Source organism: Plectropomus leopardus, chromosome 10 (genome assembly GCF_026936395.1).
Source record: "Plectropomus leopardus strain MGB_pleo_1.0 chromosome 10, ASM2693639v1, whole genome shotgun sequence".
Classification (NCBI taxonomy): Eukaryota; Metazoa; Chordata; class Actinopteri; order Perciformes; family Serranidae; genus Plectropomus; species Plectropomus leopardus.
The window spans coordinates 21546814-21574184 of record NC_142185.1 but is presented as its reverse complement, the minus strand read 5'-3'; the positions used below and the strand labels follow the sequence as shown (position 1 = coordinate 21574184).

The following is a 27371-nucleotide window of genomic DNA, read 5'->3' as shown; positions in this document are numbered from 1 at the left end:
CAATATTTGCCACTGGGAGGGAGAGAGAGAGAGAGAGAGAGAGAGAGAAAAGTGCAAACAAAACAGGAAATGAGGGGAAAGCATGGCAAAGAAAATTCCTCAAAAGAAGTCCTCTGTCATCGCTGGAATTTTTTTTTTCACTCCACACTTTTCCGTGACAGCGCGGCACAATAAGTTGCAAGGGTCAGTGGTACTGAAACAAAACAGGGCTGTTCCACTCGGGCGCTGGAACAATAGACGTGACCCAATCCATTCTGCTCCGTCTTTGGGCTTTATTTTAGCATTAAATGCCCAGATGCTATGGCTTTTCTTTGGGAGAAATGACTGTGGACACCTCCTTCACATTTTCTCTTTCTGGGCCATTTTCACTTCATAAAGCTGCAGTCAATGTGTTTTGTGTGTGGTGAGGAGGGTCTGACACATACTGTGGTGGTCTCAGTCGCTGTCTACATTGGTGGCTCAAGTAGTCCTAGGATTAGGCCTTTGTGTGCTGTGAAAAGGTAAAAGAAGTCACTTATTTGGGCTCAGTCAAGCTGCTGATTTCCAACCCCATTTTGGGAATAAGAGAAAGGCTTTGAAATGCAGCCTCTCTCACTCTCTGTCGCTACTATAAATCACTTGTGTCCGGCAAATTCATTCATTCAGCCATCGCTCCTTTCTCTTGAAACAACACAAAAACATTTCAAAATGTGTACGAAAACAGCAACTCGTGAACACAAAAGTCACTCACAGAAAGCGGAGAATTCATTGTGTTTGTCATGTTGACGTGAGGTAAGATTCTAGATTAGATTGGGACTTTGTTATGTAAGTTCCCAGGGCTCAAAGGACCCCGGGTCTGGCCTGTGTGTCTGAGTCAGAGCAGCTGAGGTGCTGGACCGCAGCATCATGGGAGACCACACATACACACACTGGAAGCTTTTGCTGGCCGGTGCTCGCCATCAAATGACCATGTGTGGTATTGCTGAGTGGCCAGTTAGGCACACCCAAATGTTCACAAACACACACACACACACACACACACACAATGTTGCTGTCTATTTCTAACACAAATCTTATAAATAAGTGCTTAAAAAAGTTCATCTTTTCCCTTTTTTTGTGTCATTTTTGTTTTTTTTCTCCATGTGCAGGAACTCAATGGCACTGTCACAAAACAATACTCAGAGGGGGATTTATGGAACAGCCTATATATTTCCACACAGGACTATCTCCTGTGTTTCTCAGGTTAACCTGTGTTAACGCCTGGAGCCAGTGCATTCTTCACTTCTTCTGTCACCGTGCGCAGTAAAGAAGCAGAGAAAGCCGGTGAAATCCCATCCTACAGCACTCATGGTTACGTCAGCAGTTCTCATATCCCACAAAGCCACTGAAAGGGCCTGACACACAATGTGCCACAATATACAGACTCACACAACGATCCACCCGCCAGTGTTTTTACACAATAGGGCCATCTTTGCTGCGTGTTTGTGTGTTTCTTCGGTGCTGGGTTTGTGTCTGCATACCACACACACACACTCTCTGTGTCCAGATGACTGTTTGGTTTACTGCTGTAATTTATGATTTAGGAGCCAGTGTTTATGTATGTTTATATGACACTAACATTGATGAGACCAGGCTAAGTCCCACTTAAATTAAAGCAACTATCAGCTGGTGTTTTAGCATGCACATGCCGACAAACTGAATTTGTGTGGCTGGTTAAGGGGATACTTTGCCAATTTTCAACCAGCTTTGTATCATAACAATGTGGGTAATACACGTAAATAAACTGTGGTAAACTTTCCTCCGTCCTACCAGAGCCCAGATCTCCTTGCTCATCTCCCAGCTTAAATCCCACATCATCCAATGAATATCTGCTGGCTCTAGGGCTGTTGCTTGGACTAAAGATTATACTTCCTCTCAGAAACTAAGCAGCACTGATCAAATACAAATCAAGATTATGTTACTGCACTGCCTATTTCTTACCTAAAATTTTCCCAGAAACATATTCTGGTGCACTGCTTGGCTGTAGGAAATTGTGGACAGAAAGTGGGCACCATATTGTTTCCTGAGGCTGAAAAACTGACATCATGTGGTAAAACTAACTGTGCATCTCTTTTGTACGCACAAGTTGGACTTTTCAAGTACCTAATCGCAATTTTCAACTGGAACGCCCCCTGAAATCAGATTTCCAACTCAGAAAGTCAGAGGAACCTCACCAACTCTGATCTCAAAATGTAAGATGGCTGCTTGCACATCAACAGTAGTCAAAGCTCTAGTATTGTACTGATTATTAATATTTCTGTCTTATTTGTCTCGATAAAAAAGTTGTACACTATTCCTGTTTTACTTCTATCTTTGCACATGTTGCTACAGTGTTTGTATGCACAAAATACAGTATAATGCGTTGTTATCAACTGGTATTTCTAACAATGGCTCACTTGACTTGAACTAGAATTGCTAACAACATTTTGGTTTTCCGTCTTGTTGTACTGGAACATGATCAACTCAGGTGTGACACCACCTCCGACTTCCAAAGTAAATGGACCACAGCCTAAACATTGCTCATAAAAATATGAACAAAGATTCCGTTACTGCGTTGCCTATTTCTCACCTTAAATCTCTTTAAAAGACATACTTTACTGCATTGTTTGGCTGTAAGACAAGAATTTGTAAACAGGAAGTGGGTGTCATACTGTTTTCTGTATTGTAAAAATGAAGGGTAAAAAAAATTGAGATCAAAGGGTAAAACTAAGTAGCGCTGATAAAATCAGAACCAAGAGTCTGTTATTGCTTTGCCTATTTATCACCTAAATGCTTTCAGCAACATATTCTAGTGTGCTGTTTAACTGTAGGTTGTGGTCGTTTTTTACCAGCTGGCCACCATGTTGTTTCCTGTGTCAAAATGGCCCAACCTCACATGTTTATTGGTTGGGTGCAGCGCACTGCATTCTGGTAGTTGTAGGTTTTCTACCTCGAGTCAAAGCAAATGCCACAGTGCTTTTTCTGTTTTCTTTGCTCCAAACTGAAAAGTATCTGCATCTTTCCACTGCATGGACAGCCTCGTTTTATCAAAAGACCATCTTTCCAGCTGCGAAATACTTCTTTAAGAATACCTATGAATGTAGCTATGGACCCCACAGTTAGCAGCGTGACTTGGTCAAGAGCCTTTACACAAAATCCTCCACTGCAAGACCCCTGTATTCACCCCTTATTGTCTTGCCCTCCTCCTCTGTCCCCTCTGTGAAAATAGAGGCAACCCAGGATTTAAAGGTCAAGTCTACACAAAAGCAGACAGTCCCCAAAGCCTGAGGTGTTTTTAATTGACATTTCTGTCTTTGTCCCCTGACCATAAAGAGAGAAGAGAAAGAGCCTTTTTCACCAATACACTAAATTACTACTAAATGAGACCTGTGAAAAAAAATAGGGCTCTGGGGTGTAACCAGGTTCCCCCGGCTTGAGGGAATCCCCTTGTTAGGCGGGTATGGGGGCAGTGCTGAGGGGTTGTGAAGTGCTTACTCCACCATAAAGGGGGGGGGGGCTCTGGTGCAAATCCCCGCACAGAAGCGGCCTCTCCCCATAGAGAGAGATAAACCAGTTAGGGCATTGTTTATGAAGTTTCACTTTATTCCCCCCTGACAACCATTTAAACAATGACTATGGGGAAATGTCCCTCCGCGAATGAGCAACAATAGTCAGGATCAGCAGCTTTTCTGCGTGGCTAATACTTTGATAAAAAGAGCGAAAATCTTCCTTCCTGAAAGCATTAAAGGCTGCTCCATGAAAGACACCTGCAAACAAGAGCAGAGAGCAGCACAAACAAAAGTGTTCGGTCCAAAGGAGGCCATTTTTGTTCGCTATCACGATCACTTCCCACTTTCTGCTGAAGCAAAACAATGTGCACATGATTCAGTCTTTTTTTGACAGATTACTCTTTTGTTTTTAAAAGCTAGCTGTCCTTGCTACATAGACTCATGATAACACAAGTGATTTAACCAATTCGGTGCCCCAGGGATGACGTTTTTCTGTGGGCCAACCAGGAGGATAACGTCCCTCTGATTCCCTCGTCAAAAAGCATATGGGATTTTTCAATTGAATTTTGATCAATGCAGAAAGTAAGCTCTGTGGTAAACAAATATTTATGATACTTACACATTTTGCTCAGCAGAATACGTGTTACAAATGAACACCACTTCAGGATTTTTGAAGCCTAAAAAGAATCGCCAGAAGTGAAAAGCTACAGCTAGGCTAAAACAAACTACACGACAGTCATGTCACCACTGCTGCCATGCTGTAAAGCCATGTTCAGTGCAGTTCAGCATTATGACAGTCTGCACTCTCATTTAGCCACTTGTTAGCAAAACTTCACATTTTGTGTGTGGGGTATCTACTGACATATTTTATGTCACAGAGCAAAACTTGAAAGTCTCTTCAGCTTGTGTTAACCACAGACCTTATTCAAGGATTCAAATCAAAAACCCATTCAAAAAAACCCATTGACTTTGAAAAGGAGGGATGCTGAGGTGCTAAAATGCTAATTCATTTTGTTTCAGTACTGAGATACTCTATAAGGGAGTTGATGTCATACTTTAAGTACAGTGAAGTCTGTCTTTAGTCATGACCTAGTCTACTTTCACTGTTTTCAGTTAAACCTTTGCGCCTTCTACAAACTTATTATTTTACTCCAGCCATTATTCACCTTATTATCAAAATGAGGGAAACTATAGCGGACAAAAAGCTTTTGTGCGTATGATCTTTTGTGCTTTCAGCATTTAAGATGGCTTTTGTCTACTGTGAGATGGGTATCTGCCACAAACATCACTCAGGCATTGTGGAGGGGGGATTCGTTTTCAGCGCGCCTTTGTTCTATTCTTTGGCCCTAACCAAAGAGCCACGCCTGCTCCTCTACCTCGAATTGTGCAGCGAACATTCCCTTCTTTGTGGTGCTAGGTGCATGAGCTGGCTCATCTCCGCAGGCTTTCGTGGGAGATGGCTGTCACGGCGGCAGGGTGGCATTTTGTAACCTAACCTGGTTATGCACCGGGGTGGCCCTTTGGCTACCAGGCCTTTAAGACTGTAGAGCATTAGGTGAATTGCGCTGAGAGGGGCAAGTCCCGTTCTGGATCTGTTCCAACTGACCTGTCCCCTTTCCCCTCTACCACGCTTCCAGCTCCACTCCTGCAAGCACATCTTACGCCTGCTGCTCACACTTTTTCTCTTTGCCACTCAACACATCATCCTTGTCACCCCCCTCCTCACCTCCCCACTGTTTTACCTCTACATGGGACCCATCATCCTGTGGCCTTTATTTCCCCTTTGCTACCTTTCTCTCTCCCAATCACTTGCTTAGTCTCCAAACGCATTCTCTGAAGATGCCGCTTCTGTTGTGTCACACTGAGGGAGCCACGCCCTCAGCCTATGTGCACACTTTTATTAAATCTGTGCAGGCGCTGGGCCGCGCTGGCGGGTAATCCTACAGTAATTGTTTCCAGATTAGGGGACCCGGACCACAAAGCAGGTTTAGCCAGGCATGAAATGGCCTTCCCATGCTGCAGCGCCAGCGACCAAACCTGCCGAGGTGAGACTCACCTGGATAAAGTCCACAAACGTCCATGGGAGCAGTGAGTCCAGGTAACCGATGTCCTTCGAAAACCTGTTGAGGATTCTTCCTGGGAAACAACACAACACAAAAGCACAGATTGGATGACATTAGAGTCGATGTATGTGAGAGAGTCACACAGTTGATGGCAGAATTTTGTTTCATTGGTTAGAAAAAGTGTGTATTTGTACAACCAGATGTAATATTGTGATATTAGTTGAAAATGTGTAATTGTATAGTCTGAAAGAACACTTGGAGTATTTATTAAGATGGTCACTAACTGCTACTAGCTGCTTTTTAAACCTTCCATGGTGGGTTGCTCGCATAATACATCATTGAAAAATCGCATCCATCCGCCCAGCCATCTTGTTTATACAGACACTGTTTTGGGCTGTTACTACCTCCCTTGGTGGTTAAAAGGCAAAAAACTCTGACACCCATTCTGCAATCGAACCTTTTATACAGAACATAAAAGCTGCTTAACAGCATGATATCCCCTTCTTGAATAGGCAGGGGCTACAGACTGTAAAAAATGCCTCAGAGACAGACTGTCACTCAAACCCATCGTTTAATAGGTGCAACTCTAAGCCTTAAAAAAAAGTTCAACACCCAACAGTTGTCATACATGATGAAATTAGCTGTAGATAAAGCATATATATTTCTGCTGTAAAGTTGGGCATTTTAACATGGGGGTCTTGACTCTGTTTAGGAGCCAGCCTCAAGTGGCCAGTCAATGAACTGCAGTTTTTGACGCCTCCACATTGACTTCATTTTTCAGCCTTGGGGGTTGCAGCTTGCAATTAACACTTAATTTCCTGCATTCTGATGAATTTTTATGCACCCATTTTTTGCCTTTTATGCATCAGTTTATCATGTAAATGTCTTACACTTTGTCAAAATAGTGTAGTGTCCTATGCTACTTTCATGATTTTTTTTGAAATTAAATTGAATTATTTTGGGGCATTTTTGCCTTTATTTGTCAAGGCAGAATGTAAGCATCAAATGGGGAGAGAGAGGGGATGAAATGCAGCAGAGGGCCATGAGCTAGAAGGCCGCTGCAGCAAGGACATTGCCTTTGTACATGGGGCACCCACTCTATCCTGAACCCCTGCATTCATATTTTTATTGGGGTGGAACAAATGCATATGTTCACCATACTGAAGGGCATGTGTCCCCTGCATGAAATCTACACCTATGACTTTGCAACTCTAACTTTACATATTCTTATACGACAGTTGGAATAACAAATCTTTATCCATCAGCAACTCTGCACCCATAAAAAAAACATTATTTAGTTTGTTTCAATTTCCTTCAGTCTCCCTAGACTATTGAGCAACTGTTATCAAAGTCCCCTCCAATTTAATAGAAAAGAGCTTACACACTGAGTGTGATATCAGATGAAAAACATAGGCCTATCTAGATTAAACAATGAATCATTATTTGTCTAGCATTTCATAAAGACTGCCCTACTCTTGGCTGAATACATGAGGGAACCTTTTGTTTGGAGACAAAAGGGCAACAGAAGCTGCGTACCTGCCTTTATGTTCTGACTGGCAGTGTCAGTGACGTTAATTGAGTTGCCTCCAATCTGCTCAGGTGTTCATTATTTTGGCTGGTGCTCTGCAGGTGCTGTGGCAGCCCCCTTCATTGTGACTCTTTTAGTAACTTTGCTCCCCTATTCTGATCCCACAGCACATAAGATTACACTCCAGCTGCTTTCACACACTGTTTACTGCAGGGTCAGTGATAGCAAATCCCCACACTACACTACCTAAAGGCAGGCAAGACAGAAAAGGCTTTCTCTATCTCTGTCCCTGAAGGAAGCCCTCAGACTCACAGAGGCAGACAAAAAGTGACAGAGCAGTGCCAGCGTCGCCACTACAGGAGCTGGGCTCACGTAAGAAAGATATGAACAAGCTGTTGTGTGTAGTCTAGTCCAGTGGTTCCCAACTGGTCGAGCCGCAGCGTCCAGATTTCTCCTTAGTTAATAGTTCAAGGCAGTGGTGTAATGTAACAGAGTACTATTCATTTGTTACAGTACTTAAGTATTGCAGTACTTTGCTTGGGCTTTTATATTTCTGTCAACTTTCACTTTTACTTCACTACATTCCCTAAATAAAATGTATACTTTCACTCCATTACATGTCCCCTGTGCATTTTAGTTACATTCTACAAAACAGGGAAAGAAGGAGGAAGGGATGAAGGGACGAACAGACAAATGGACAAACAGACGAGTACGAAAATAGGAGGGAAGGAAAAATTGCATTTTGTTCATAAGGGCCTTTAAGTAGTTGTCAAAAAAGACACTCCATTTTTAAGGTGGTGTATATTTAAAACAAATAAACTTAATAATTCTCAAAATTCTGACACTTGCTTTTTTGTTCATATAATTTAATTGTACTTTTACTTTTGATACTTAAGTACTTTTAGTATCATTAAATTACTTTTGATTCTTAAGTACAGCAAACATCAGATACTTAAATACTTTTACTTTTAAGTAATATTCTAATGGGTGACTTTTACTTCTACCAAAGTCGTCTTCTGGAAATAAATAAATCTGTATTTTTTGGCGTATGTATAAGTATGGCTCTCAGGTACTTCATCCACCACTGGTTCAAGGTCCACTCGTGAAATAAATCAACACATATTGAATTGGATTTCACAAAATGTTAACAACACTTGGGCTTAAAACACAATGAAATAAAACTTATTGCCAAAACAAAGTCCAACTACTTAAAACTTAAATCTAAACTACTAAAAACATAAATAAAATGAAGTGCAATTACTTACAACTTAAATAAAAAGCACTGCAACCAAAAATGTTCATATAATTGCTCCAAGACCAATGACAAAAACGCTGCAAAGGTACAGCATGCTAATAAGCCAAATCATTCCAAAAACAAGGCATTAGCTGTTATATACGGAAAGAACTCTACAGCAGGAAACGGCAATTCAAAATAAAAGCTCTGTGCTGGAAAATCACTGTAATTCTATTTAGAATGGACCCGTGACCTACAAGTTGGGAACCACAAGTGCGGTCTTGTCAAAACATTTCGAGAATGCTGTCATAATGTTTAATAATGTACCAATTGTCTCTCACTGTGACACATCACCAAGCAAACAATAATATCTATCATGTAAATAAAGCAGCACACATATGTTTAGGGTACCACCCCGTTCAAGCATGCAGATGAGTTTATCTAGCCTCACAGAATGGGCCATGAAACAAGGTGGGACTTGGTACAAGCCTGAGCGAGGGAGCGGCTGAGCGGCACATTGGCAGAATGTGGCGGTATGGCACTCCGGAGGCGTGGCAGAGCCATGGCACCACTGACCTAAAAGTTGCCTCCCAGCCTCCCAGTCAGTCCTACGGAGGTGGGCCCTGTAATCACCTCTCTCCACGGCCGTAAGCAGCTTACAGCTTTATCCAAAATGCCGCTCCCGCCTAAAAACATGCATGCAGACGAGGCCGGGCTCCCCATAACAGCCATTGCATAAACCCAGCCAGAGCATTATTCCCCGCAACAACCCAGCAATGCTTCCAAATCAGTACTGATTCAAAGTCAAGTGGCGTAAGCATGTTGTACACTTGGAGGCAGACTAATCTTATTCACAGTGTGAGTGCCCCTTTAGCATACAGACATCCCGAGGGGAGGGTTCATGCAAGGGGGTAGAGCTGCGACTATACTAGTGGAGAATATCGCTGCTTTAGTCTGGGGAATGGGGGGAGTACTTGTCAAAGTGTGTTTGCAGAAGATCCAATAATATTTTATGTAATTTTACTGTCTAAGCCATAGATGACCTAAATTCATGCATATCTGACAAACAATGCCAATAAGAAAAGGATAGGTTTCTCTGGGTTACATCATACCATGGTTAGAGGGTGTTAGAGCAGAGAACATCAGTCAGCTATCAGCTGTTTGACAAGCGGCTCAGTTAACAGAGAGTTTCAGAGGGGATGAAGTAAAGACCCTTCTCCATCCTGCGCAGACTATAGAGGGGATACATTACAGTGATGCAGTTACACAAAGACATTCACTGCATGGAAATGCCTATGAGGTAAGATCGGCATGGGACAATGGCTTCAATCACTATGGGTGGTTGTCAACAATATCACCTATTGTGTCGAGAGGGGTATAGACGTTTCAGGATATCAGCAGCATTAGTATCAAACAATTTCTCATGGTTTAAGACTCCAGGGGTGATTTGCACCACTTTTTCAGGGCTCAGGAAATATCAAGCCCTCCCAACTAAGGTGGCCCCTTAGGTGGAGATATTAGGTGAGCAGGGCCCCCAATCACACTTAAAGAAGTGGAACAGTGGGGTCCGGCTAGAGCAGGGCGTGTGGCAAATCGCTGTTCCCTGTAAACATCAAGATAAGGCGGCGACTCCGAGCCGCTCCATGTGTGGGCCCCAGTGCAGTTGGAGGGGCCTTTCAGTCAGGCAAGTGCGATAATGAAGGAATACTGGGGAGGGGGGCTGCCAAGGCTGGAGGTGGCACAGCTCACCTGCACTTCCATGAAGGGCCTCGGGGCCTGGGGCAGCCTCCCACCGCCGGCGCCTTGCTGCCAATACTAATACATTCTAAATCCATTCTCTTCGCTCACACCGCCAGGCTCCTGCAATCTCCTCTGCTTCCCTTTCATGCAATTAAATAGTGGAAGTGCCGAGCGAGGGGGAGCCCTATCAGCCACACTGCACACACACACACGGCTCCATCTCCACATTCAATTTACACACCTCGATATCATCATCCTCTCTGCAGTACTTCCTCCACTTCGCTCTTAACACTCTTGCATCCCAGACCTGAAATACAGACATTAAAAACATTGCCTCTGTAGACACAATTAGAATCTCACATCACTGACGACAGAAGATCTAATGTTCCCCGCGTCAACAGCGACTGAGTGACACCTAGCACTGAGATGGTCCACTATACCGATGTGAGAGGGGGACGGTGGAAGTGTGTGCGTGCGTGTGTGTGTGTGTGTTGACTGAAACTCCACTCCTTGACTGTGCTGATGAGCTGGAGCCCTGGCCTGCAGTCTCTGAGGGGATTAGCCCACTCAATGACACTAAATTACAGGGATCAACATCAGCTCAACACATCCACCGCTGTCTGTGCTGCTCTAACTGGATCACATTTGGATGAACAGCTGTAATAAGACTGTACATATTGCTGAAATTGAGCAACAACACGAATATATGAAGTTATATAAATTCATGTAGTAAAGGAAATACGGAACGTTTTCATCAAGATATCGTCTTATCAAATAGATTCGTTACAAAATATAAAAGGATTTAATCACCAAAAGCTCCAACTTAGAAACTATTCCTACACAGCACAAAAGATAACACAGACATGATTCAAATGGCATTCAGTGGCTGATACAGAAGAGCTACAAAGCCTCTCCATCAATCATAATTCACCACCGCTGTACTCTATTGTTACAAACCACATTCACAGAATAACAAATAAGACCTTTGTGCAGCGACGCTTGAAATGGTAACCTTTAACTCCGTGGACGGCTTTCAAACAGCGGGGCCTGTTAAGCAGCAGTAGCGCACCTATCACTTACACATGTAAACAGTTGTCAAATCCTTAAGAACACGGTTACAAATTGCTCACCCTCATTGCATGAGAGTGGTGGATGTGGAAGCAGCAGTGATGGAAGTGGCAGGTATTATAGAAAAAGGGAAGAAAATGTTTTAGACAGAAGCAAAACATTAAGAAAGAAGCGGCGGAGCTCAACAGCCGTCTTTGTCCTGTTCGGTTTCACTCCAGTGAGTGAATCAAAAAAACAGGAGAAGCAAATAAAAAAAAGTAAATGAGTGCAACTTATTTATATTGTTAGAAAATGTCGTACTTAGTCTACTTCACTGGACAAAGGACAAAAGAAACTCACTCTCCGGGACAGTTGTCTATAAATCCAGTCAGACACACAGTGTTGTTTGCCAGCCTGGAGGCCGAGCTGTAATGACTGGACTGGTCACACAATGGTTACTGATAGCAGCACAACAGCAATCAGATAGCAGTGTCTGTTAAGCCTCTCCTTTGCTGCGCTATTAAACAGATTATTACATTATTCAAAGTGTTTGTCCTCCTCCCGTGCATAGATTACCAAGCAAGGCACACCCAGATAAGCCGTCAGGTAGTCCAATACGCAACACAACGGCAGCAGTAAAAACAAAAGCCAAAGATTAAGACCTTTGGTGTTTGCTCCAAACACAGCTCTGCAAAGGAAAGCTTTGTCGCTGCGCCCACTGCTAATGCCAGGAGAAACCGCAAGCTCCTGAACACCCTCAAATCATATTTAGACTTGTGTTAGCAGCTTATTATGACTCATTATACAGATACAAGTTCCCTTCTTGTTGAGAATTCCCACCCGAGCTGATTGTGTTGTACATGCGTGTCACTATGAAGAGATTAGGCTGAGTAATTACCTGCTGACAGGTGAACAATGCTGCAGAAAAATTAAAGTTATCAAAGTGGGCCACTTGACAGTTGACTTTGAAGATGAATGGCACACTGTAGTGACATTACTTCATTTAATTAAAAGGAGATCTTTTAATTAATACTGCAAAATCATACAGATAAAATAAAAACATTTTGCAAATGACTAAAACAAATCTTGAAAATGTATTCATAGTTTTAAAAAGGTGGTGCAAAAACACGCCGGAAGAAAAACCAGCAGTCCTCCCTGAGTAAAGTCAGACGCATTTGTAGTGTTTGCACACTTTTAAAATCGTGTCCATCTGCCCACTCCGTTGACCCAGCAGCTACAGCCTACAAAGCTAATGAAATAATCGAAGATTTCTGATACAGCGCACAAGACAAACAATGTCTGTATTTGCACAGCTCTGTAGTCCAAACACAACACTGTCCAAGATCTAGTGCAAACAGCTTTTATTCAATATGATTGTTTACTTCTGGTTCCAACTCACAATAAAAAAAGATAGCACTCTCTTTAGTCACTTTTAAATACATTATGGCTATAAATTAAGTCATATCAAGGGGATTTTTTGACTGAATTGGCCTTCTGGTTACTGCACTTTACTACATCAGTCAATTTTTGATGCCAGTTTATGTTAAATCCCACAAACAATATTTTAACTTGTGTGACTAAATGTAGACTCTTTATCTTATAGTTCATATTAGATCCTATGATTATTATTTATCAGTTATTAATTCTACTTAGAGAAAAAAAAATCCAAACACATTTCAATAAAATGGTAATAAATTGAAATCTTTCAATACAAAAAAATATAATTTTCATATAAAAGTGTTAAAAATTAAAAACACAAGTTATTATATGCTATAGAACTTAACAGTAATGACAAACTATGGAGTTTAAGGGCACGCATATGGGTGTTTGCAAAGTGGTTTGCAACATGACAAAGTAAGTAACAGTCTGCTCTCTAGTGGCGAGATGTTAGAACAATAACTTATGCTGCAGCAGCTCCCGCTGGACGTTCACATCTCATAATCATCTCATCATTCCCATGCAACCTTGACCTCTCATAAATAAGTTATAAGTCCCCTAAATGAGACCTTGATGAGGAGGTGAGCCACTTACCAATTGGATTGATATCAAAGAAGTGCACCGGGGTCCGGAGGATGGCATTAAACATGCTGTTGTGCAGGGTTTGGGCCGAGTTCACCAGGACGTTAAAGAAGACGAGGCTGCGAAGGAAGCCAAACAGTACTGAAGTGGCTGTTAAACCTGACAAAAGCACAGGAAAAAAAATCCATCAGCACATTACAATGCCATCCTTGTACCTGTTCCAAGGTCAGTTGTGCATTCAAGGTGCCATAATTAAGCATGCTGAATGGCACAAAAAAAGCAGATATATTCCACTTAAGTTTTTCCCTTCAATTATATTTATTTTTGTCTTGAATGCTGATCTATCACTGTGAGTACAAAGCCTGAAAGAGTGAAGAGGCTAGGAGTCACAGGGAGACAATCAGAGCAATCCAACAGCAGAGAACAAGAAAAGCACTGCTATCTCCCTGTACAGCTGAGGCCCATGTACACATACACTGGGCCTTGAAGGCCTTGGGCCACAGCCAAAGAACTGTGGATCTGTTCATTGAATGGCTGGCGTATTCAGAGCCTCAACAGTACACAAAAAGCAATGTGCGCTTAGTGAGCTTCACCTGCGTAAACACCTAGGTACAGGTCAAGGTCCAGCTGCTGAGGGAAGCTGCCATTGAGGTGCTCTGTCACATTGATGTGCTTCCGTTCAGAGGCCCTATGAGTCAGCCACAAAAGAACCAAAAATCCACAAGGACAAATAAACACAATGAAGAAAGAACGCTGCAGCACCAAGGCACTATACAGAACACATTCCTCCTATCTTGTAGCACAAGGTCAGTTTCAACAAGTGACAAATAATGCCAAGAAAAACAGTTTGGTTCAGTCGTCTTCTATCAAATCATCAACCATTTCCAGCCTCACAAAACCTGCTGTTCTCCTTTTTTTTTTTTTCTTCAAGCATTCGTGTTTTTCACAGGATGTAAAAGTAACAAAATCTCACCAGCAAGCGAGCCACCAGTCCTGGAGAACAAATGTGATCTGAGCGAACACACGCAAAAAAAATTAAATGTCACAAATAAACATCACGAAGACAATTTATTACATCATTTATTTCTGTCTAAAAATCACTTAAGATAAATTACGTGTTATATTTTTCCACAATTTGAAAGAAAACACAGCAAATGAATGAAAGAAACTGACTCACATGTGCTAGGGCATTGAGTAAAATGAGGACCAAGAGGACCAGGAAGTTGGCGCCTGCCCTAAAATACTTCACATACATACGCAGGCCGACGTTTCCCTCTGAGCGTTCCTCCTCCGCTGGCTGCACTACCTACAGATAGACACTAGTGTCAATGCCAGTCATCCAGCAACACTTCATATCAGGCTGCAAGGAAAATATGAGCACCTTCTGCCCTCTAGTGTCTGACATGATGCACAACAAGCCTTTTTCTCAAAATAAGATTGCTGTTTAAAGCTTGATGGAAACAGCTTTTTACAAATAAGTTTTAGTAATTTAATGTTTCAGATATACCTACCTCTGCTCCCTCTATCAAAGAGTACCGAGAGGAGGCGAGAGAGGACCTAGAGGACGTGGAGTTGTCAGAGAGCGTATGAGGGAAGCAGGAGACAGTCCCAGGGATGGGGGTCGCTCCTTGCCTCTCCTCCTCCTGGCCCTCCTCCTCCTTAAGCAGGGAGGTGAAGTCAAGTCCAGAGCCCTGCAGCTCGCTGTAGGTCCCCTGTGCCACCATCTGACCCTGACAGTGACAGAGAGGAGATGCAGTGAACAATACGAGAACTCACACAAAGAGTCATGGACATTTCAGCATCTGTTCATGACATGATTTACCAATAAATAGAGCATTTTTACAAGGGTGGGTTGTTACTTATAAATGTTACTTTCAAGTTATTTTAAACAAATCCACCCTGACATAGGAATTCCTCAAATGTGTCTGGGTTTTAAGGTGGTTCTACAGTGTGGTGTCGCAAAATTCAAGGTTACACTTTGATTCAATTGGATTTAAGAAGTAATTCTTGTTGGTGCAGCCCAGCCTTACTAACATTGGGCTCACTCCTACTGTGAAGTAAAGAGTAAAAATAAACTAAAAACATTATTGAGTGAAATTAAACATTTTTCCTGTTTTTTACTCGTGCTACCATTGCATATAAACTATATTGTGTTTTGGGGATTTGTTCTTTTTAGTTTTTTTGCTTTGTTTTTTTGCTCAACGAACCTGTGGTAGAAGCTGATAATAAATATTATTAATCTATTATATATCAAAGCGTTAAAATGTGTTTGTGCATTTTGGAAGGGGTACTCATAGTGAGTAAACCAAAGAGAATATTTCTGTTGAACTTCTTCTTTAAAAGCTATGCTATGTAGGATTGTCGCTTACTGTTTGTAAATACGATTGCCAGAAAAAGTGAAATGACAAGCCAACCCCAGATTAAATGTCACAATATTTGTGTTTTTCAGCACTGTGTCTGTTTTGTTGCCTGTCTTTTGATTGTCTAATCTTGTTTGTTGTGTTACTTTTTTTTAAATTGTGAGTCGCTTTGAGCTTCATTCCTTGAATGAAAAGTGCTCTATAAATAAAGTTTATTATAATTGTTGTTGTTATTATTATTATCATCATTATTATTATTAAAAGGCCAGTGACTATTTTAATTTACTTGTCAAGCAGCTAGACACTCTGTTCAGTGAGATGATACTGTAAGTACTGTTTGCAGTTGTTTGCTAACACATTAATTGTATCATTCAATTGTCAGCTTGTTTTTTAGTTATTCTGCTGCCTGTATATCAGTTAGTGATGCTTTAACACATAAGAGATACAGTTGTCTGCTCTGTCATAGCCCTGGTTAGAGGTCACTCTGCATCTTCTATTTGAAAAAAGCTGTTTTGACCAATAAAGGAGTAGGACACACACACGCACACGCACATGCACACGCACACGCGCACACGCACACGCACACGCACATACACTCTCTGTTTTCTTTTTGCCGTGAAACTGGGTCATCTTTGGAATCCGCTGTAAACGATGTGAAGCCAAGCTGGCTAAAGCTGATGCCTTCTGCTAAATTACACACTTTATCAAGCAACCTAAAGGTCAACAGGGGGTGAGTGTTTGATGCTCAAAAGATACATTCGGGTGTAATGTTGCTGAAAAGTTATTGTGCTGAGAAATGCAATAAAAGTGATGCTACAAGACTGTGTAAACAGAATTTTACACAATATAAGACATCATGATTAAAACTATTTAAAAAGCAAATATTTAGAGTACATGCAGCACAAGAGCAACACTTGTATTGGCTTACTTGATGCATTATAAATACAAAAATAAACACACACCTGCTTTAAGACGACAATTTGATCTGCAGCCTTCAGATACTGTAGCTGATGAGTAACCAGGATACGAGGCTTCTTCTTCAGAAGTCCACAAATGCACCTGACGAAAAAAGAAAATGATGAATACATAGAAAAACTGCAAACATATTTTCATCACTTCGATTAACTGGTAAGTACATTTGACTGGATATCTCCAAGGAAAACAATGGGGAGATGCTTATAGACTTACTCTTCAAAGAGGTGCCTTCCCACCTCAGCATCCACAGCACTGAGAGGATCATCCAGCAAGTAGATGTCTGCATCCTGATACGCTGCTCTAAAAACACACATATACTGTATGGAGGTTATCTCTGTCACTGATACCAAATAAATATGTGCATTGTTGCATAGTTATCCAGCACACCTTGCCAAGCTGACCCTTGCTTTCTGTCCTCCACTGAGGTTTGACCCTCTGTCCCCGACCATTGCCAAGTCACCACCTGGCAACAGCTCCATGTCCTAAACCGAGCCAAAATGCAACCATTACCAGTCATTCACATCACACTGGACTCACTACAAACTTTTCTAATAGCTAGACTACAGAGTATGAAAATGTCGCGGGGCGACATCAACAGCGATTCTCACTCTCTTGAGGGCGCAGGCTCTCAGAACTCTATCATACTTCTGGGGGTTGAGCTCTTTGCCAAAAAGGATGTTGCTTCGAATCGTACCAGGTAAAATCCAGGGCTGCTGAGACGTGTACGTCAGCTCTCCTTTGACCTTGACCAAACCACTTTCCTGACTCAGTTCTCCCAGGATGGCATTGAGGAGCGAGGACTGACAGGCATAAACACAAAACAAAAACTAGAATTTAAAAAACAATTTTGATAAAGAAATGCATTTCATATCATTTTCTTGCCAAGAGTAAGATGAAGAGATCGATACCACTATAGACCTAAATCAAGGAGGCAATCAAAACACACCAAAGTCCCCCCTTCTGCCAGTCTTTATACTAAGCTAAGCTAAGATGAACTAAGCCAAACAAAGCTACTGGCTAATTTATCATTTGGTCCTCAGCACTTTCGAAAAGTAAAGCTGAATAGTAATTACTTTTTTTGATACAAAATTGTGTCATTTGGCTCTTTGCTTTCATGTTGCACACCTTGATTATTTTAAGACGCGTACAACATCATATTTTGTCGCGCAATGTGATTGGTAGTGCTACTATTGACACGATAGAAACAGCAGGTGAAGATTCTCAATCATCCAGGTAATAATAAGTACTATATCATTGGCAACTGAACTTCCCCGAATATCTTGAAGATGTTTCACCTCTTATCCGAGAAGTTTCTTCAGTTCCTCACTTCAGAACTGAAGAAGCCTCTTGTTTGAGAAATCAAACATCTTCAAGAAACTCAATCAAGTCCAGTTGCCTCCGACATAGCACTTATAACATGGGAATGGCAGATTTAAATCCACTCTGACTCCGACCTGCATTCTGCATCTCTGTCCCCAAGAGCAGCCATATGTCAGCAGCAGCTCATGGGGAACCGAGAGGACAGCAGCCGGTCAATTTAATAATTTAATTTCTGTTAAGCTACACTTTTCAAAAGTGTCAGGTGCCCAATCATAAATCAGATGCAATTGTTTTCATATGCTAGCTTCATACCTACCACACAATCACAAGAGAGATATCAATTTTCTCATCAAACACAAGTAATAGGAATTTCTCATTAATAAGTGTCATTTCAGTCAACCAAAGCACTAGCACTACTGTCATACAACAACAGGGTTAATTTATGGTAAAACAAAGGATTCTTGGCATTTCCTGAACATTGAATTATTTTGCCTTTATTGTGCATGGCTGTAAAAGAGGCACTGGATACAGCGTTGAAGGTGGGGCCGCATTCATTCCTATGAATGAATATGTTTGTGCGCAAACGAGAAAATGATTTAATCATGCAGCTCTTTAAGACTTAAAGACATTACTGGACCGAATGGATCAAATTATGAAAGTAAAATGAGTCATTCTAATGGGGTTGTGGCACTAAAAAAAACATTGATTTACAGACATCTCTTTCACAATATCAGTTGATTGGAAAAAAAAGTCTCTTGGGCCCGGTGGCATCACGTGATTGACTCGGCAGTTATAATTTAACTGTTTGAGAACTAATCAAATTTTTCGGGTCATATAATCCCCAGCTCAATATCAGCTCAGCTCAACATCCTCTTATTATGACCAGTTAAGTAGATCTGTCAAAGGTTTTAATGTTCTCAGCAATGTTTTTCTGGGTCAAAAGTTCAGTGTTTCTTTGTGCCAGTATATTGAAATAACCCACCTACAGCTTACAGCCTACTGATGTTATACTCTTTGAAACCTATGCCCTTAAAGTCGCAGGCAAGTCAGTTTTCTTAAGTTTGGTCAATGATATCTGCATAGTGGCTGAACAAATTTTTACCATATAAATTCTATTTGTAACACCCATCTGGATTTGTTTTTTTGAGATTTGAACTGCAAAAATAGCCTACACCTAACCTACAATGTTTGTTTAAATCAAGAGACATGTACCCTCTTTCCATTACCATTTTTGGCCACGGCGAGTCAAACCATACAGAGCCAACTTGTCTTTTCAGTTAAGATGCGCCAAAGATGGACCTTGACTGGAGTAAGGCCAAAGCATACCCGACCGCCTCCAAGCAGGTGGTAGCGACATCACATTTTCAGGAGCCAAGCGCTGACCACCCCCCTTCTCCCCCTGAAATAAGTGTGCGTTGTGCGACTCAGCTGACGTGTTTGTGCAGGAAACCAGAGAGAAAGACATTTTCCGAAAGTCTCTGTGTTCAGCTCTCAGTTTTCTGTAGCATCTAACTGAATCTCTGTGGTTTAGACTTCAGTTTCTCTCCAATGTCTTATTTTTACTTTAGATTTCCGTTTTATTTTACTGTTTCATGTTTACTGTCAGTCATATAGGAGTCCTGTTAAGTTACTGCTGATGAAAACCCAACATTTCCTTATTTTTATGCTTCACGATAAAAGCCTTTGTATAAAAAAATAACCATCCATAAGAAATAAAATGTGTTTATCATTTGTTAGCAGCTTTTATTTAATAAAATCGAGTCCACTTATGTCGCAGAAAGGAGAGATCAAGAAGAAACAGCCACAGTGAGATGTCAGATGAAGAGCTGCAGACAACAGGCTCTTACTACACCTCTGCAAACTTTACCTGTCATGCTATGTGATGGAAAAACACTTACAGCAAAAGAAGAAAAAAAAACGGGTTCTTAGGCCATGGATCAGCCTGCTGCTTTTAAACATCATCACTCAACACAAGCCGTCATCAGTTAAAGACACACTTTCAAGCGTGTAGGCCTGTTGTTATGGAGATGCAAAGCCCTGCAGAGCTGGGCTGACATGCTGAGTCAAACCAAACCAAGCCAAGCCAGCACGAGTGTGGAAAAAGGGTAGTGTCTGCTCAAAACTCAACACAAGGATAGACTAGGCCCTTGGGAACAAAGGACCCTGGGAACATTGGGATGACTCTGTGTCAGTCAAATCTAAAGGCCTTTGTGACATTTTATATGGCATTTACCTGCTGGTAAAAAAAATAAATAAATAAAACCTCAGTGCTGACTCAATGCTCTAATGCTACAATTGATAATATTATTAAAGATTTTGAGTCACTTAACAAGTCTTGGGTTTATCATTGTGTGTGTACATTACTATAAACCCGAGACCATGAACCAGATCTGACCTTTCCAGCCCCAACTGGTCCAATTACTGCCAGCAGCTGCTCTGGCCTCACTGTGAAAGACAAATTCTGTAAAGTCGGAGCCTCCAGCATCTGTAAGAAAAAATAAATGAGCTGAAACACTGTCATGTAGTCAATATTCAGTGAGCCTAAAAATGTTGGGTTTACTGATATAGCTCAAAATCACAAGTTTGTCCCAGAGGCTTTACAATCTGTGTAGCGACACTCTCTATCCTTTGACCTTCAAGGGGTGTAAGGATTGTTGCATGTGAGAGTTGTACAGATAGAAAGGAGAGACACGCTGCCCACATTAATTCTCACCTTATCCCAGTAGCATATCAAATCCTGAATCTTCACCATACAGTCCCTCTTCTCTGCCACAGGAAGCCCCAGATGCTGAGGAGCGACTTCATCCAGCAGAAGAAAATTCTTAGAAGAATCAAATACAGAGTTTCAGTTTCCTCAGACAGTAATAAGCACACGCTGGGTATAAATATGTCCTCTGTCTGTGATGTATTTACTTGGATCCTCCTAATGCTGATGAGAGCCTCAGAGAGCTTCTCTATGGCATAAGGAAAGAAGAGCGTGATGGTGAGTCTGACAGCGCCATAGAGGGTAACCGCCATGAACACTTTGCTGGCTGACAACTGGTTTCCTGACAGTACATAGACACAGACGGTGATGAAGACGATGATCTTGCTGGCCACAAAGAAAGATGCCATGTTCAGGCCGCGCAGGTAGGAGCTTTTCATGACCTTGGAGATTTCCATTCTGTACAATAACAAGAAATGACGTACATTATCATTATCATTTTTTGTTTATTTTTTATATAAACTGTATGCTTGTTGATTAAGAAGATATTACAAAAACATAATAGATTTCATTTAGTTTTTGGTAAAAGGGAAGGTAGTTTAGTTTTTGGTGTACCTTCTGACCTCATTGACCAATGCTGCGAAAGGCTTCTCCCACCCATACATCTTTATGACACGGATCCCAGATATGACTTCATTCATTGTCCGTATTCTGTCATCTGTTAGGACTGCAGTTTCATCCCTGAAACAATAGATACAACAAGATACAAACAATAAATAAATGGCTTCAATGCCACAAATTGCGTAAACTTAAAGGAAAAGTGTGTAGGATTTAGTGGCATCTAGTGGTGAGGACTGCAGATTGCATTCAGTGTTCATTGGTCAGGAGGTTTTTACCAGGAACCAAACTATCCACAGAGGTTTCCTCCTCTCCAAAACAAACAAACCAAATTATTTTAACTGCTAACACGCTCAATAAGCAGTTTCATAGTCAAAATGCTGATCAGCTTCTCGCAGACAGGCCACAAGCCCAGCAGCTGCTAATATGAGCTCAGCTTATTTCTGATCCAGACCAGAGACTGTATTAAGTAATGCATGGAGCTACCACGTCATCCATTGCTCGAGTTTAGCATTTTGGTCGTCACCATTCATTCTTTGGGGCAAGAAGTGACCATGTTTGCTGTAGAGGAGCGAGAGGTCGCTCTAACTCAAAGACTGTGCACCCCACAGACAGCCTGTCAATCAAAGTGCCTCAAGTTGGCATAATTTAGGGCCTTGATAAAATGTAAGTTAGTGCATTATAAAGAAATTCATGCCTTTAAGTTGTCACGTCAATTCAAGTCAACTTAATTTTATTTATAAAGCCCATTATCATAAATCTATCATATGCTAAAATTAGCAATAGAGACCAATGCCATTTTTTGAACCAGGCTGTAAACATGTTTATTTCTGCTGTAAAGTTAGGCCTTTTAGCATGGGGGTCTGTGGGGGTCTGTTTTTTGAGCCAGCCTCAAGTGGCTATTCAAAGAACTGCATTGGCTTCATTTTACTGCTTGAACAGACATTAAGGTTTTTCACGGGAGCCAAATTATCTGCAGAAATCTCTTCCACTCCAAAATAAACAAACCCATTGATTAAAACGGGTTACAATAATGAGTTACACAGCTTTGAGCCACAGATCAGTGTTTCTTCGATACTGTTTGACTCATAGCAGACATGATGCTAGCCTAGCACCTCCCTATTTGTGCTCATCTTTTTTCTCTGATAACTTAAGATCCAGACATTCAAAAGGTTTTTACCAAGAGCCAAATTATTCGCAGAGGTCTTTTCCTCTCCAAAACAAACAGACAAGTTAACTGAATCTGTTAAAACACTGAACATAGTAGTTTAACGTTAAAAACTCGGCTGCTAACTAGAGTGGCTGCCATGGAAACATGAATAACTCTATTTAGAGCCAGTGTTTAGTTTGTCTGCTCTGGGCTACTGTAGAAACATCGCAGTGACCCACTCCATATGGAGGGTTGAACGGCTCAATCTCAGGTATTGAAAACTCACTAAGTCTTTTTTTCTGGTGATTATACACAAAAGAAACATGCTTATTATATTATGTTCTATTTCTGCAAATATAACCCCCTATATCCTACACACTTGACCTTTAAAGTAGAGAAAATTATTGTTTCTATATTTGATCAACCTGGCAAATAACTTCAAACCTGAGAGTAGAGAACAAGTGTCCGAACATAGACTGTACTGGTATCAGGATGAAGAAGACAGCCATTCCCGCAAAGCATGATGGGCCAATCACATACATCAACAATAACATCACAGTTGCTGCTTGTAGAGGACTAATCCACAAAAAGTGCAGATATAAGGTTACCTGTAATAAAACAATGAAGAGGAATGAATAACTCAATTTTTGAAAGTAACATGTAAAATATCTATATATCTAAGATATACGCGTGAAATGCTTTATGATAATTACCTCATCAAATTTGTTCACATCATTGGATAAGAGGTTCACAATTTGTCCTGTGGTAGTTTTGGCAAATGCTTTGCTATCGAGACAAAGAGCCTTTGCAGAACAAAGGTGTTAAATCAACACAAACCAGGAGAAAATTACATTAGTACATACGTGTCTCACAATGACTGACCTTCCGATAGATCATGTGGCACATGGCCACACGAATCTTCATGCCTGCTCGCTGGACGTGGTAGAAGTAGAGATGGTGAAGGGCAGCCAGGCTGACTGTTGACAGGGAGATGCCTGCAGCATAGCTGTAGGCCTCATAGACTGCAGCTGTGTTGGTAGGGTCATAATTCTCAAAGTACTCAATCATCTTCCCAAGTAGCAAAGGCTGAGTGACTTTAACAATTTCCTGATAGAAAAACAGATGTAAAGCTGATGTTAGGGTGTCCTGCATTGAAAAGAATAATAAGTCTTAAAGCATCGTTTTCTGTAGTTGTTTGGTTTTACTGTGAGATTTCACTGTACCTGTAAAAAGATGTGTATTCCAAAGAGTGCATATGATCGCCAATAGCACTGAATGAGAGCTTTGGCAAGTCTGGGCGGGCGCAGATCTTTTACTGCCTGTTGAAGCTCTCTGTCCCAGTACCTTCGACAAGAGAAAAGAAAAGCAATGGTTACTCCAAGTCAGTGATCTACATTATTATTGAGTGCTGCAGGGATCACATTTATTTGTAGGCCAACCCCGAGGTTAGCTTCGCTATTGACAAATAGCTAATGGGATTTTTCCAATGGATTTTGGATCATTGCAGGAAATACACTTTGTGGCAATTTAGCCACATGTTGGCAACCGCCTTTTTAAAGACAGGTAGAACCATCAAAATTCATGATTGAGGTATTTATTGACATATTTTATGTCGTAGAACAAAACATGAAAATCTTTAAAGCTTGTGTTAACCACAGACCTTATTTAAGTCATCTGTTTAAAACCCAATTTAAAAAACCCACTGACTTTGAAAAAAGGGGACCAGAAGAGCAAAATACCAACTAATTTCCAGGTTTTAGGATTAAGTCCTGCAGCATCTATATGACTTTTTTGAATACTTGATCCTAATTTCAGCTTTCTTTGGTGTGTTATTTCTGAATATCAGACCACTGCTATTAATAACAGACCACTGCTATGAAAGCAGTTCTGTTCATAGACTCTGGAGGAAGCGATAACATATTTTTAAAGGATGATAACTGTTGTAGAAAATAATTATTTCATGGAGTGGTAGGATTCAGTAATGTCATGAGGACCTTAGGGTCTTTCGCTGTCTCCAGTAAGTCTCTGTGTTAAGATACTGCAAGGGCAAGACTTTGTAGATGTTTTGACTACACTGATAGGCACAGCTGTGTGACATGTGAAATGCACTGCTTAAAGATAAGTGATTCTCCTGTCACTATCAGATATGTAATAAACACATATTTGAGTGAGGACAACTGAGGCTCACCAAGCTATTTCACTGCTTACTGAGTTTATTTCACTACTCCTTCACTTTAATTATTCATCAAGTTTTTATTATTCATCGAGCTTACTTTATCGTTCCTCGGTTCATCAAGAGTACAAGATTTTTCAACAATAACTAAGTATGCATCTTGTCCTACTGCAGATTTTAGTGTGTGGTTGTCTACTTACATATTTCTGCACGATAGCTTATTTGCTAAGGAATAGTAATTTATTGATAGCATTGCATCATAATGAAAAAATAATAATGACAAGACTTTAATTTGGGCTTTTGCATTACATTGTACTGAATTTGCACCTGAATTATGAAAAAGAGCGCTGCTAAGTTGATCTCTTTTACTATCAAAGTGTAATAGAAACCTGTGTGTGTCATCATCCATCATTAGCCTTAGCTGTGGTCTTTGAACACCCCTTTACTAGATGGTACAGGCGACCTCTTTCTCGCCCTGAATGGGGGAGGTACTGACATCACACTCAGCTGTGAATTGCTAAAGTACATAATGATTATAATTCAGTAAGGCCAGAAAAGAGTATCATCTGTCCAGAGCAGGGATGCCCATCATGGCACTTAACTGGGCAACTTATAGTCCAGTACTGATAGTTAAAATTGTCCCAAAATGCAGAGCAAGAAAACCAAGCTCTTAACTCAAAGAGTTCCTAAAAGTGTCAGCCACTGTTAGAGTTATGCATGAGAGGGGAGGACTATGCTCTCATGTGATACTACTGAGAAATATTGTCTATATATAGGTGGGCTTCCCTCCAAGCATAAAGTGAACTCTGATGCCAAACTCTGTCGAGGGGGTGGTCTATCCCATATTTAAAAGATGTCAAGGTGAGAGGTGCCAAGCAGTGGTGGGGGACATCCATGAGGGTCTGGTTGGCTACTAAACACTTGGATTTTCTGCCAGCGTAGAAGTAGGTCATTTCAATATGACTGCTGCTTAGTATGAGAATAAAGTTCTGATTGTTTGCTATCATAGTCTTGAGTACTATGCCTTTGCCTAGGTGGCAGATCAGGTCTTAAAAAATGCCCAAATGTCAAGAATAAGAATCAGATCTAACAGAGCAGTGTTTTAGTGAACAACTGTGGTAGTCATGGAGAGTGTATATGCAATATATTTTGTACCAGAACACCACAGCAACAAATTATAGTAATAAAAAAATAATGATAATAACTGGTAGTTTGTTTCATCAGTCCAGAGGCAACATGTTCTGGATGCTTAACAAGAGAAACTACTGTGTTGAGGGATCACTATATGATGGGTAATTTCATTCCTGCACCTCAGAAACTATTTAAAAGATGGCAGACACTTTTTATACTGAAAACAGATTCCAAAAGAACTGGCAATAAATGCTGTTAAGGAAGGAGGTTAATCAAACTAAAGAGGGAATTCAGGCCTGCTTTCAAACATTGGTCATGGGGTAACTTCTGGATAGACTCTGTGTCCCATATGGGCTGAGTCTTTTGCAATGGCCCAGGTTTGCAGGTTTGATTCCCACCCGTAGCCCTTTGCTGCATGTAACCCCCACTCTGACCAATCTGTACAAAAAAAATCCCAATGTCAATCAATTATTTTCATTGTGAATTCGAAAATGGTCGGTGGGCCACGCAGCACTAAGTTGAGTACCTCTGACATACAGTGATACATCAATGTCGAACCTGTTATTTCTAGAATCTAAGCCTATTTATCTACTTTGAATTTGGTTGAATCACAGCAAGTTATTATTTTCCACAATGATAAAAGGAAATGAAAATAAGCATTATTAAACTCAACTAAGAGAGAACTGATTCAGTGTCTCACCACTGTAGCTCCTCTCCGAGTCTATCGGACGCATCTTCTGGGAGAACTTTATACATGTCATCTTCCTCCAACTTCCTCTTGTACCCGATTCTGAACAAGGGGTTCAGCCAGCTGGAGATAAAATAAATGAGAATAAGCTAAGTAGTTGAAATAACTATTTAAATTACTGATCAAGGCATCTTTAAACAGAGAAGGTTTACACTAAAAGACAGAAATGTAAATCTACTTTATATTATGGAAGTACTTCATCTGTATGAGCTTAAATATTAAATACCACTTGTTTTGGTAACACATACTAAAGGTCCACTCACCTGGCCGCTAATTTTGTTAGACATTGATATTTGGTTGAATTATGGTTGTGACGTCACAGGTAAATAATTCAATGTCAGGACAATATCCAATGGCAACGACAATTTGATGTAGACAAATGACAACATATGATGTTGATATTTTGTTGGTTTTAAGTTGTGTCGTTAAGTAACTATTATCCAACGTCTTCCAAATGTTCATACCTATGTCATCTTGACGGAGAATAAGAACAGTAAGTCATAAGGCATGGAGAACAAAACCCAACGTCTGCAAAGCATCATAATGTTAACGTCAACATAACTTGATAATCTAACATTGTCAGACATGTAATATACTGTTTAACAGATTTTCATTCCAACAGCTGTCCAACATAAGACTCCAAAGTCTCTCTTTTGTCATATTGACATCCAGTGCCAGTTTGGCAGTGTAGGATTAAGGGGCATTTACTTGCAGAAATGAAATATAATATCCATAACATAATATCCATGGTGTGTTTGTTTATATCTACGTACTGAGCGAGTCCTCTTCCAAAAAGTCTGCCATGTTGTTTCTACATTAGTCAAGAAAGGACAAAACAACAAAAACACAAAAAAACACTGGCTCTAGATCGGGCAATTAGATTTTTTGTGCCAGCAGCCGTAGCTCTCCTACATGCTTAGGGCGCAGTTTCAGTTCTGAGACCTCACCACAAGATGTCACTAAATCCTACACACTGAACCTTTAAGTGAAACAGTCCATTCCTCAGTATAATCTGTTTATTTATCTGACAGTAGCACACTCCCATAATTTGATAA

The 27371-nt window shown here is 40.8% G+C and overlaps 1 protein-coding gene across 1 annotated transcript in view; it reads right to left on the bottom strand.

Annotated features, from left to right (window-relative positions):
• Positions 1-27371, bottom strand: part of LOC121948923 (ATP-binding cassette sub-family C member 4-like) — a 57912-nt gene that overhangs the window by 29867 nt on the left and 674 nt on the right. The window contains exons 2-20 of the mRNA XM_042494463.2: positions 26269-26379; positions 23488-23608; positions 23147-23371; positions 22978-23067; positions 22709-22872; positions 21112-21237; positions 20706-20955; positions 20506-20613; positions 20188-20277; positions 17081-17272; positions 16860-16954; positions 16686-16772; positions 16460-16556; positions 14649-14867; positions 14315-14443; positions 14111-14148; positions 13731-13825; positions 13150-13296; positions 5563-5642 (exon numbers count right to left, since the gene is read on the bottom strand). Of these exons, the coding sequence (XP_042350397.2) occupies positions 5563-5642; positions 13150-13296; positions 13731-13825; positions 14111-14148; positions 14315-14443; positions 14649-14867; positions 16460-16556; positions 16686-16772; positions 16860-16954; positions 17081-17272; positions 20188-20277; positions 20506-20613; positions 20706-20955; positions 21112-21237; positions 22709-22872; positions 22978-23067; positions 23147-23371; positions 23488-23608; positions 26269-26379 (2464 nt within the window). The remainder of the gene's footprint in view (positions 1-5562; positions 5643-13149; positions 13297-13730; positions 13826-14110; positions 14149-14314; positions 14444-14648; positions 14868-16459; positions 16557-16685; positions 16773-16859; positions 16955-17080; positions 17273-20187; positions 20278-20505; positions 20614-20705; positions 20956-21111; positions 21238-22708; positions 22873-22977; positions 23068-23146; positions 23372-23487; positions 23609-26268; positions 26380-27371) is intronic.